At 39.2% G+C, this 12531-nt stretch overlaps 2 protein-coding genes across 2 annotated transcripts; both read left to right on the top strand.

Moving 5' to 3' along the window:
- The first annotated feature begins 1479 nt into the window (after window positions 1-1479).
- Window positions 1480-2972, top strand: LOC145766338 (proteasome subunit beta type-1-like). Its single transcript, XM_082578028.1, has one exon. It carries the CDS (start codon window positions 1579-1581, stop codon window positions 2254-2256), a length of 678 nt encoding a protein of 225 aa, XP_082434154.1. The 5' UTR covers window positions 1480-1578; the 3' UTR covers window positions 2257-2972.
- LOC145766337 (splicing factor 3B subunit 4-like) lies at window positions 2931-6233 on the top strand. Its single transcript, XM_082578027.1, has 8 exons — window positions 2931-3059; window positions 3420-3523; window positions 3866-3991; window positions 4410-4538; window positions 4716-4896; window positions 5003-5125; window positions 5450-5749; window positions 5829-6233. Exons 1-8 carry the CDS (start codon window positions 3026-3028, stop codon window positions 6077-6079), a joined length of 1248 nt encoding a protein of 415 aa, XP_082434153.1. The 5' UTR covers window positions 2931-3025; the 3' UTR covers window positions 6080-6233.
- The last annotated feature ends 6298 nt before the right edge of the window (window positions 6234-12531 follow it).

The raw sequence follows: 12531 nt of genomic DNA, 5'->3' as shown, positions 1-12531 counted from the left end.
ACCTTTATTGCTTTAACTTTCCCTGGCTATTTTCTAAACCTTAACCATTAGGGTTTAGGGCTAGAAATTAGCAAAAGTAAAGTTGTGAAGGTGCCATTCACTTCACCCTGTATTTTTTAAGTAATTTCAATCCATGACGTCATGGCATTTTTGACCAGGGCAGATACTTTTTATAACGCCAGATATTGTGAAAAATACCATGCAATTGACAGATTTTATTTTTCAATTTTGGGGCAACACTAAAAGGCGAAAACGCGGAAATAAGCCGGGCGTAAAATGGCGTATTGTCCGCAGAAGTAGCGCTTTAACGCCGATGTAGAAAACGCGGAAATACGATCTTGGCGTCCATATTGTTTAACATAGCGATAACTCCATCATGAAAGAATGAAATGTTGCAACATTTGCATTTTGCTTCTAAAAAATAAGAATGCAGTCCAGGGTTCGATCTTAGCGGTAGTCCGCTAGCCAATGGCTAGTGAAAAGTTGCGCGGACTAGTAGAAATGTTGCAGTACTAGTCCGATTTGTCTAGTGAAAATATTCGCCGTTGTCACCGTTCACCGTGAAAAGTTTTGGTTTACAAAATGGCGATTGGCGACGTCACTCTGAAATACTGCAAAAATTTGCTTGCCAGAGGCGAGATTGCATGAAGAAGGCTGCAAAGTCGGTCAACTGAGCACGTGACTACTTTTTTCTCGCACCCTCGCTAGACACGACACGTGGTAGTAGTGAGCACGCCAGCACGGAGAAGCCGGCATCCCAGCAAGCAACAGTTAGCGAAATTAACGTTTAATTTTGTTGATATATCATGATCAAATGCTGATTCAATGTTACTACAAAGTGTCTAACGCTCAGACAAGTGAAAAGTCAGTAAACTGTTCGGACTAGTGAAAAATCGTGCGGGCTAGTGAAAATGGGGAGCAACTAGTCCGGTGGGCTAGTGCAAAAAATAGTTAAGATCGACCCCTGCAGTCCTAAATGACAATTTTGTGAATATACTTTATGACAATAAGCAAATATATGAGATTTCGTAATTGTATGTATATTTTTATTTGGTTAAGTTTTTTGCTTACTCAAAAGCCAACCTAATGTGACGCATTTGAAAGTGTTGTTTCTCATAATAAATTAAAGTCGTTGTTTAACTTCTACTTGTACTTTACTATCGTTTCAACTTTACAAAATGTCTTCTTTTGAGCTGTTGGTAGTTTTCTGCGCTTATTTCCGCGTTTCCGCCTTTTAGTGTTACCCTCAATTTTGTAAGCGCATTTTAAGTTCTTGTGATGACTAACCATGTATATATATAGTATTTTGACATATTATGTAACAAAATATTATCAATGTCCAGCACAAAGGCAAATACAGTAGATCAGATTCTGAATAATATATTGTGTGAGAAAGATTGGTTTTATTTGCATAAGTTTTCTACTACCTATGTTATATATATTTATTTTACTGCAATCACCATGCTTTTTGTTAGTTTTCAGAATTTATAAGTATTGATACCAATAGTTGTGATATCACAAGGCACAAATTGCTTTGGTGTCACTTGTTTAAAATTTCAATCATCTCAATACAATAAAATGAGTTATCCTGTGGTGGAACAACCTCGGCAATGCAGATTCGATCCATATGCGTTCAATGGTGGAAATATCCTTGCTGTTGCTGGTGAAGACTTTGCTGTTGTTGCCTCTGACACCAGACTGAGCCAAGGTTTCATGATTCACAGCAGAGGTCACCCCAAAGCTGTAAAGTTAACTTCTACAACTGTCTTGGCCCAATCAGGCTTTGAGGGTGACATACTAACGATGAAGAAACATGTTAACATTCGCATTGGGATGTATGAACATAATCATGGTAAACCAGCCAGTACAAGTGCCATTGCTTCCATGATATCAAAGATGTTGTATTACAAGCGCTTTTTTCCGTACTACGTTTACAACATTGTAGCTGGATTAGACGATGAAGGAAAAGGATGCGTTTACAGTTATGATCCAGTCGGGAGCTATGAACGAGAGCAATACAGAGCCGCTGGTGCTGCCAATGAACTTCTGCAGCCTCTTCTTGATAATCAAATTGGTGGCAAAAACATTGGAGATGGACAAATGCCTGAGCTAACGAAGGAACGAGCCATGCAACTTTGCATCGACTGCTTTATATCTGCTGCTGAGAGGGATATAACCACTGGTGACTGTGTGCTTCTTCATGTCATTGATAAGCAAGGAGTTGTAGTGAAAAACTTTCCTTTGCGACGTGATTAAATTTATCAGTTCATGAATTGTTTAAGCTGCGTTTGTATGTTTTACAAAGGCAGTGTTGAGTGTTGACCGTCGAACTGATTCCTCTTTAGGCTAATGCAAAATCAGTTGTAGCTAATTGAGTTAAAAAGACTCTATTTTTGCCCATAAAAATTGCATGTATTTTGTGATGTTTATAATGCAAACTTTGATATTTTGTCACCATACATTAGTTAAGTATATGGCGCACTTTGAGATTCTTGGTTAAGAAAAGTAAGCTAAGTAGCTGCAATAGTTTTGTCAACTAAATTGAAACCTAATTGTTCAAAATGTATTTGTTATTACACCTTTCAATAACATTCAGTATGGCTACAATTTGTATTGTTAGTGAAAATCGTACTTTACATCATTGGAATTTGGATTTACTTCAATATATAATTAGATTAATTTTGTGTTTTTAAGAAAAGATTTGCTGTAGATTTATTTGTAATTGTTTTGCATTTTTGAAAAGCTGCATTCTTAGTTTTTATAAACAACAAACTTGAAATTTTGTTCTGTTTGAAAGCGCATAATCTGTTTAACCAATTCAGTTACAAACTGTGTGACCAACTTCTCGTAATGCCTGAAAAAAACAAATGTTTTAAGCACCGTACTGGACTACTGGTGTGGCATTTTTTTTCTAAAATCAATTACAACTTTAAGCTCTAAGTTACCACACAATGTTGTTCGCTCTGTTCTAGGTTGGTAAGCAAGGATAAATTGTTATTTACAGTCCCATTGCTAAAGATTTGGAATGGCTGCTGGACCTATTTCTGAAAGAAATCAGGGTGAGTTCTCAGATTGAGGCTGGGTTATTTTTTCTGTTGAGGTTACGCTGTTCATAGATAGCCTACGGAATGGCTCGTTTCGTAGAATCTTTTTAAGTAGAAGCAAATTAAACCTTTGTGCGATGTCCTTTGAAATTTCAGACGATGCTCCATGTGCATTACGACGTACAGTTTGAGAATTACTGTAACACACAAATAAAGCACAACCAATTTTTAAATTTCATAATTTATCAATCATGCTGCAAACTTGGAAACTTTCATGGACTTCCTGAAATCGCTTTACGGACCCCTTAGGGCCCTCGACCCCTGGTTGAGAACCACTGATCTAGTCCATACCTTCAATTCTTTAACAACTTTTAGATGCCACTGTATATGTTGGTGGGCTGGATGAAAAAGTCACAGAACCTTTATTGTGGGAATTGTTTCTTCAAGCCGGAGTTGTAGTTAGCACACACATGCCGAAGGTGAATTCATACTACAACTAAATTTGCATTGATGTCTTATTATGCAAATATTCTTTCAAGTGTAACATGGATCATTGTAGTTGTAGGCAAGCACTTTAGGCTAACACTTTTTAATATTGTACATACTGATTTGATTTAAAAGTTTAAGTTTTGATAAAAGAAAAGTTGGTGCAAACAAAGATGTCGTGTTGAAGAATGTCAGAAATTTCTGAGATGATTTTACTCAGGATAACAATACAGTAATACTGACAGAAATGTATGGCGTAGTTCATAGAGAGAAGAACTTGGTTGTATTGGCTGTGATGCGCTATGAGTAGTTTGCTAACCTGGTTTGATATACAGGACCGAATCAGCGGAAGCCATCAGGGTTATGGCTTTGTTGAGTTTCTTTCTGAAGAAGATGCAGATTATGCCATAAAGATTTTGAATATGATCAAAATGTTTGGGAAACCTATACGAGTCAATAAGGTACCTAAATAATAAAAAATGTTGAGTTTAAAAGCTTGCAAAATTTTCTTACATTTTTGTTTCATCAAAGAAAATCGTTCCAGTGATTTCACAACGTGTGTTAAAGTTGTGAAAGTGAAAGCAACACTTCTAAGATTGTGTTTATATTACGTCAATCATGCAAAGAACCCCAAATAACATCTTTGTTGCCATTTTAATATAATTCGGCTTGTCATCACACGTTGGAAGTCTTTCGAGGATTTCGGCTGGAAATCCTCTTTCGTGGCTTTTACTTCAAATTTCCTCCTTCAAGCGTTTTACAGTTTTGTGTTTTGACACATTAAATGACACCTATAAGAATCTTTACTTTTCAACTTCACATACCTCCTGCCACGTGAGGTCTGCCTCGTGTTGATTCTCACTTGTGTTATTTGTGTAGGCGTCATCACATCAAAAGAACTTAGACGTTGGAGCCAATTTATTTATCGGAAACTTAGATCCAGAAATTGATGAAAAACTTCTTTATGACACTTTCAGCGCTTTCGGAGTTATTCTTCAAACACCAAAGGTAAGCTCTTTGATAGCTAGCGCCCAGCAAGAAATAAAAACAGTTAGCCAAACACATTTTCGGACTTTCGGAATCTCGTGACAATGTTAAAAATACATAGCTTGTTGCTGCTTTTATAAATCTTTTACTTAACGTTTTCACATTTTTAACAAATCGAGATAATTGCTTTGTTTCTAGATCATGAGAGATCCGGACACTGGGAATTCAAAGGGATTTGCTTTCATCAACTTTGCTAGCTTTGAAGCTTCCGATGCGGCGTTGGAGGCCATGAATGGGCAGCATTTATGTAACAGACCCATCAGTATATCTTACGCTTTTAAAAAAGACTCTAAAGGCGAAAGACATGGTGGGGCAGCAGGTAATATATTTTGTGATTTTCTAGCTTTGGCAAAGCATATTCATGGCCATCTATTGAAATGCAATGAAATAAGATTGCTGAAATAAGTTCTTCTTCAAATCTTCAGAGAGACTGCTGGCTGTACAAAACCCATTGTCTCAAGCGGACCGACCACACACTTTATTCGCTGATGCTCCCAGTGAAATACCTACACCTTCCACTGACACAACAGCACCAGCGGATATTCCAGGTAAGATTGCTGTTAAGATTGCTTGCCATAAGGCAGGACCTTTTTGCATTATGTCTTAATATGTTTTGCTTATATCATTCAGAGCTCTGTTGAATTTTTCCAACTAGCAACAGGTATAAGAAAGTTTGTTAACGGTTGTATGGCACACCTTTTAAATATTTCACCCCTGCAAGGATGTCTAGTAACAAGAAGTGATAAAAAGTATCATAATCGTGCTGACGTTTTATCTTTTCTGAAGTCTTTATTTGTGAATCATTTTGAGAATCTGCAAGATAAATCAATATGTTTCAAATTAAACAAACGTGTTGTTGTGGTTTGCTGTAGGACTTCCACCTCCCCCAATGCCTATGCCTGGAATGCCACCGATGGGTCCTCCAATGATGCCACCCATGGGGATGGCACCTGGTCCAATGCCCCCACCGCCGCCACTTGGCTCAATGCCACCTATGCCGAACGGTCCACCTATGTCAATGAATAACGACGGAGACTCACAATCAGGACCGAATCAAAATAATGTAAGAGGGCCTCCTCCCCCAAATATGCCGCCTCCAAATTGGGGAAATCGGCCAATGGGACCACCTCCGCCGAACATGATGCCTCCAAGTGGGCCTCCAATGGGAATGGGTAAGAGATACTTCGCATTTCTACAATTGCGATTTGCATTTACAGCATTGGTTGCTACGAACTATGTTGTTAATTGCAGGTGGAATGGGACCTTTTGGTGGTCGAGGGCCACCACCAATGGGCCCACCTATGGGTGGACCACCTGGTTCATGGGGGCCACCAAGAGGCCCACCCATGTTCAATGACGGAAACATGCCAAGAGGTCCACCTGGGATGGGTCCTATGAGAGGACCCCCGCCACCCCCAAGAATGGGGGGACCACCGATGCGAGGGCCCCCACCTCCACCAATGATGGGCAATCAAGGAAACTGGAACAATGACGACCGGTGATTGTCGAGAACAAGAGAACCTTGTCGGAAGGTTTCGTTGTCGTGCACAATTAGGAAGATATCGTCTCGGAATACCGACTGAAAGTTTTCCTATCGTCGTTGCATATGCTGCTGCCCTGTTGAGAAATTTCCGTAATAAAGCACCCATTTTACAATTGTGCCAAATCATCTGGCTACTTGCGGGCAAAATTCATCTAACGTCGAGTTCGTAACCTTTACACTGTCGACAACGCAAGCACAAGTAGTCGTGTGGGAGATCTAGTGAAAATGAGACCCATACTTAACGTACTTAGTAGGCCCCCTGATAATACTTTTAAAATATATATATCTGGTACTAATTTACATGTAATTTATTCAAATATTTATGGGATAGAAGGACTAGTCGGTGTGGAAGGTGGTTTTACATCACCTTTTAGGCCTAGGCTACTTCAGATTCAATTGAAGTTGACTTGAATCGTATGAGGGACTCGGACGTTTTTCAGCTCTTTCAAACAAAGTCGATTATTGTGAAAACATCAGGGATTGTTAAATTTTCAATCAGTGAAAGGTGAAAAGCAAGCTTTGTGGATTGAAACACCTGGCGATAAGTCGCATAGTTTAAAGGTTTAGTGGTGCTCCTGGCATTGAGTACTGTAGGGCTGTAGGCTATAATTCATGTTTGAGTCCGGGACGAGGAACTCAGTTTTTCCGCCTGGCATAAGCAGCTGGGTTACTGACGTTTTTTGTTTACTTGGCAATGGTAATCGACTTAACAAAAATCTAGCGAGGATCTGACCTTAATGACGAATGATTACGTTTAAGTTGAAATTTCACGATCGTGCGACGTTTGTGACGTCACAAAGTGAAATGTCGTAATCCCTAATCAGCGTATATCAAGAGCCGCAGCTGTCATCCATGAAACAGTTTATTGCATAAAAATCAGTTCAGTTGTTTTTTTTATTTCTGACCATCATATCAAAACAATACACGTCAACATAGAACACAGATACGTTTCACGTTGTGGCGCTTCATGAAGGTCACTTTGACCTGTGATGAAGCCATGGAGAGACCGCTGGGAAACCATCTCACGGCCCAACCAGTTCCAAGTCACACCAGACACTACGGTACCACCTGGCTCAGACCTGCCAAGAAAAGAATGGGTGACTCTGAACCGCCTCCGTACTGGTGTTGGTCGCTTCAAGCACGATATGTTTACCTGGGGATTGTGTGACTAACCAGCCTGTGTTTGTGGTGACCAGGGCCTACGAGAGGGGGGTACGGAGGGTACGGCGTACCCTTGAGGGCCCAGGCCTGTGATTGTGGGGGGGCCCGAAATTGTGATTCTATACTTTACGCACAAAAATGTTGATTTAAAACCATCCTAAACGAATAAATTTAAGCATGAAAATTGTTATTCTTCAGCCCTGGGGGCCCCGTACTGTAGCAAAAGGGCCTGGAAAAATAATTGAGTGCATTGCACGCAAATTAGGGGCCCAAAGTGGTTATCTAATGCTTTACGTGTAAAAATGTTCTGTTGAAAACACCCTAAATTATATGATAGCCTAAAAGTTGATTATTTTCCTATTTGGGGGGGAGAGCATAGGGTAGTAAAAGCAGGGTTCAGAAAAACCCGGGCTTTTTTGAAAAGTCCCGGTTGTTTTTGGGCTTTTTTGTGTTTTTTTAAAAATTATTTATAAAAAGTAGTTTCACGCTTATTTCACTTCAAAATGAATTTCGGAGTTGGAGCCGGAGTAAATACTTTCGGAGCAGGAGCGAAGCCGGCGTAAAAAAAGTGACTTCGCTCACCTCTGCTAGGCATGTGGTGAATGCAAAAGTTAATGAAGAAAGGTTATTGGTCAGATGATTAATTTGATTATGTTTTAACAAGATGTTATGTTTAAGCCTTGGTATAGAGCTTGACTTGTTGTTCCAGATACATAGGCTATGCCTATACCACTCAGTAACGTTAGCGGATTTAATATGTTTATTAAACACACACAAGAAAAAACTACTGTATTAAATCCAACGTTTTCGACACAACATAGGGTCCTCATTAGGAATAATTATAGGCTACATCTAAGAGAAATAAATAAATGAATTTGGAAATTTTACATTAAAGCTGTACAAGCGACACGTCTCAACAGCACCATCAACAACTGACACACGAATTCAATGCAGGATACACAAATTGGCGAGGGACAGATCACATGACATGCACAACACAAAACACTAAATAATAGTTTTATTGCAGCCTAATGCTATTATTGCGCACAGATGTCCAATTCCGCAGTAAAATTTTGTAGGGTGTGCAACACGCCTAAGTAAATATCAGGCGTTTTGCCGAAGACAAAGGGGGCCCGGAGTGAAAGGGGGGCCCTAAATGACTCTTCGTACCCCTAGTGAAAATCTCTCTCAGAGGCCCTGGTGGTGACTGCCAAACAGCACATCATTAATCACTGTCCAGTGTTTCGACCTGCAGAACATGTGGATCTCATAGACCCTGATATGAAGACATTACTCTGGTTACAACAATTGGGAGATAATGCCTGAATTGCTGCCTCATAAGCAAGAAGAAGAAGATACGTTTCAAACAATAACAAGTATGATGACATTTGCAGACTAGCGACATTACCAAGCCAAAAAGGCAAAAACCAATTGACCAAAGGACGCTTTAGAAGTCAGTTTTCGCACTTGACGGAGTTTTTCAGCGGGAGGTTCTTGATCGATCAAGTGATTGTTAAAATGTTTTAATTCATTTTTGGCAAAACAATTGAAAGCACACTGTATAATTAAATGAAAGCTGAAATAATTTTTCTGAAGCCTTTCACGTCAAGCAGTTTGCCCAACGACACCGATTCTTGAACTAGTTGAGTAACAGTGTTTGAAAAGAGATAGTTTTGATTGTTCGCCCTGAAAAATTTATTCAACATTACTTTGTTGTCTGAAAGTGCGGTGTAATATTGTACAGCGAGTGCAGTCACTGCAAAGCAGTAGGCTATTCTGTGGGCTCAGAAAGACCACCTCGATCTGCCATAACAAACAATTGTTTATGTTTAACGGGTAGCCTATAGTCCTATAGACTACAGTCTTAAGTTACTGTACATGAACTATCACTTTTAACCAAAACTTCTTTGCAATTACAGTAGAGCATTTTTTGCGTCGCACAATGCTGCGTCCGATGTACCCACTGACAAAGTAAGCAACTGCTGCATCCACATCAGGCAAGTCTTCCAAAGTAAGTCCAGATAAAAAATCCGCTAGCCACACGCAATTTTCTTTTGCACCCTGAGGAAAAGAGTCTTCAGCTAACGAGCAATTAGATGAACCCATTCTTGATGCCGACAGCAATCCTTGCTGCTGCAATAAGCTTAAGCAGCGAATTTTTTTCCGCTAAAAGCAATTGTTTTACAGACATAAAGAACTTCCCACCATTAGCCTGCCGATGCCACCCAAAGCGACTTTCAATAGGATCCGACATCAGTTTTCCAGATATTACGTATTCAAAATCATGATTTCTTTGCAAGTAGGCCTACTCGGTCAGTTTCGGAAGTGATCTCATTGTTTAAAGACACGCAGTAAATGTTTCACGTGTGAGACCTGCATTTCCTGATTGTCTCCATTCTTCAAAAATTTTGATAGCTTCCATCAAATACTTCAGGCCAGAATGTCCTTCCTCAAGAACTTGCATTGGACAATGGACATAGCATGGGATTTTTTTTTTCATGTCAACTGTGAAGGCAAAAATAATCTATTTCACATTTAATTATTACAAATCACAGTTTGGAAAAGAAAGAATATGGTTCTTCACTTCTTCTATACCGTCAATGGTTTCCTCAATAGCTTTTTTCGTTTTTCAATACAGATTGTTCTCTATAATACCATCTTCAATGTTTTTTTTGCAACGCAGTGGTCACAGTCCTTTCATTGATAGAAAAAGAATTTAAAAAAATGTTTTCCACACTTACACTTCAATGTTTTCAAGAATATAATATTTTTTTAGCGTATAATATAGGAGACCAGGAATAGCTCGAACGATTTCTTGAAAACAGCCCATATTTTTCTTAAATTACACAGCAAGTTCGTAAATGTTATTTTGTTGCAAACCGTAAAGCTTTGCCGAAAAAGGGTAGGAGTATCGATTGTTTCAGCAAACCGGAAATGCTTACAAAAAGCATAATCTCTACGGTTTTCAAATGTCCGAAGTCACCCCTGTACTAAGGTAATTTTGGATATGTCTGAGGTCATCTCGGACAGCAACTTTATGCAGACGTTTTGAGTTGATTTGAGAGTTATTACAGAATATTTGCTTTTCTTTTATATGTCTTTTTTTAATCGTGTTTTTATTTGCGCCCATTGCGATAACATACAGTACACTGCGATGACAGATCAACAAACGACAGGAAGCAGCGAAGTGACATATAGTCTTCGAGTCAGCTGCTTCCCTTATTTTGGCTTGCCATTAAGTGTTTTTGCCGAGACACAGCCGCATGCTCTGGAGCGGTGTCGAACCCACGTCCTTTCAAACGTCGCGCAGACGTTCTCACCTCATTCTCACGTTCTCAGACGAATCTTTATGTCTCTAAAATCCAATAAATTATTCAAAAGATCTGAAAATAAGATTTTGTTTAAGTTTGATTTTTCCACGGGGATATTTCGGCCATTGTATCCAAAGTATCCCCGCGACCACGTGACTACAGATAAATGAAAAAAATATGGCTACCTGTTTAACTGCTGGTCAAAATCATCACTTGCTTATTGGAGTATTGCTTTCTAACTCAGGGCCTCCGAGAGAAATCATGGCTGGTCAGGAAACAATAGGCTACTAAAAGTGGGCCCCAAAAAAACATTTTTAGCAATAATACAAGTAACGAATTTGTACCATGCGTTGTATCATGTGTCTTAAGCCGAACTTGGCTACTTTCCTCATCGTGAAATTGAATTCCTTTAAAGTTTCGATTTTAAACAACGTAGGCCTATATATGAAAAAACTTCTTTCAATAATTATGAAAATCAACAAAAATCACTCGACTACACTTCAGGATATCTAAAGAAGGGGATACGAAGGCTTTTATTAGGCTACGTCTAACAATAGAAGGGCTTTTGTTTATCTTAAATAATCTGTGTTTATTGTAAAATGACAATTGGCACCGATAGTAGTTTAATAAAGCTTGTTATGATAACTTGCATTCCGCTCTTAGCATCAGGCCTGGATATTCACAGCATGCTCATGGTTGCTTGTTAATTCAACTACCCATATTCTTTAAATATGCTCTACGTAACATTTGCTAACTGTCTTCTGTAGCTCATTGTACCAGCTGCACTACAAAACTTTCTACAATTTTAAAAAGAACCACATGTTTAAAGCACTACAAACTACCGCCCTGGTAGTGTCATGAGAATAAGGCAATCGCTGCCAGCCTTCATATCCCCATTCTCTAGAATCTAGATATCCCTGCTACACTTGCAGCAAAATTGCCATTGTTGCTCAATATTTTCTCCTGAAAGAAGTGCAGTAAAGTTACGTGATGTGCACATGCACACCTCATACATGGTGCTTTTGGTCACGGCCGTTGAGAGGAGAATTTAGGTCCGTAGCAAAACGATTTTCCGGCTCCAAATAAAGACACTTCCGAGAAAAATGCACCATATCCAAAGAATGCAGTATAGCTTGTTCAAACTCTCTAGTGTTAAGGCAGTGCGGGCATGTTTTCTAATGAATTCTTGTCTGTTTGTTATGTGGAATCCGGCAAGAGCCGCTTTTGGGTCAGTGATAACGTTTCCTCCCTTGACAAATCTGCGTTGGTTCCAGTCATGTTATGAATCGAACTTGCGATAGGTGGTAATTTTAGTATAACCAAATAATAAAGATTTTGCAAGGTCTGATGCACAACATACATAAATTTGTTCACTCGGTTTTGAGCCGTGGTGGTGCGTAAACAAATCTTACTAATTTCTGTGTGCTAAAACCACGTTTTCAACTCGCCACCATTGGAGGTACTGGTTTAGGCTACTTAACAAATTTTCAAAGCAACAAAAATATTTGGAAAAGTGTTTCGAAAGTTGCAATCAATGATTTCTTTCAGTAGATATCATGGGGTGATGCGTTCCGGTTTGCAGCTCAAGTTTGCTGGATAGCTTTCTTTCAAAAGTAGCCTACCAGCTTATCCAAAATGCCATTGTTGTAGGGGAAGGCGAGGCAAGTTGAGCAGTTTTTTTTTTAAATCTAATTTTTTTTATTTCACTAACTTTTTCGAAGACTCAAGTATTGCATTTCAAAAACATGCTAATAAGCCACGTTTTTAGACAAAAACTGGTTGGTTTTATTTACTATTTTGCACTGTATTCAAGTTTAGCCTAAGTAACGATTGCACAACTTGCCCCGGATTATTTTTCCGGGGCAAGTTGTGCAGCACCATGGGGCAAGCTGTGTAGGACCATGGGGTAAGTTGAGCAACATATTACGACCAGCAAAAG

The sequence above is a fragment of the Aplidium turbinatum genome, chromosome 3, assembly GCF_918807975.1.
Source record: "Aplidium turbinatum chromosome 3, kaAplTurb1.1, whole genome shotgun sequence".
NCBI lineage: Eukaryota > Metazoa > Chordata > Ascidiacea > Aplousobranchia > Polyclinidae > Aplidium > Aplidium turbinatum.
This window is presented reverse-complemented; position numbering and strand designations above follow the sequence as displayed.

Excerpts from the sequence above, each read along its gene's own strand:
- LOC145766337 (XM_082578027.1), top strand. The coding sequence starts at position 3,026 with ATGGCTGCTGGACCTATTTCTGAAAGAAATCAGG. Across the intron at positions 3,524-3,865 it reads TTAGCACACACATGCCGAAG|GACCGAATCAGCGGAAGCCA; the intron begins GTGAATTCATAC and ends TTTGATATACAG. Across the intron at positions 5,126-5,449 it reads AGCACCAGCGGATATTCCAG|GACTTCCACCTCCCCCAATG; the intron begins GTAAGATTGCTG and ends GGTTTGCTGTAG.
- LOC145766338 (XM_082578028.1), top strand. The coding sequence starts at position 1,579 with ATGAGTTATCCTGTGGTGGAACAACCTCGGCAATGCAGATTCGATCCA.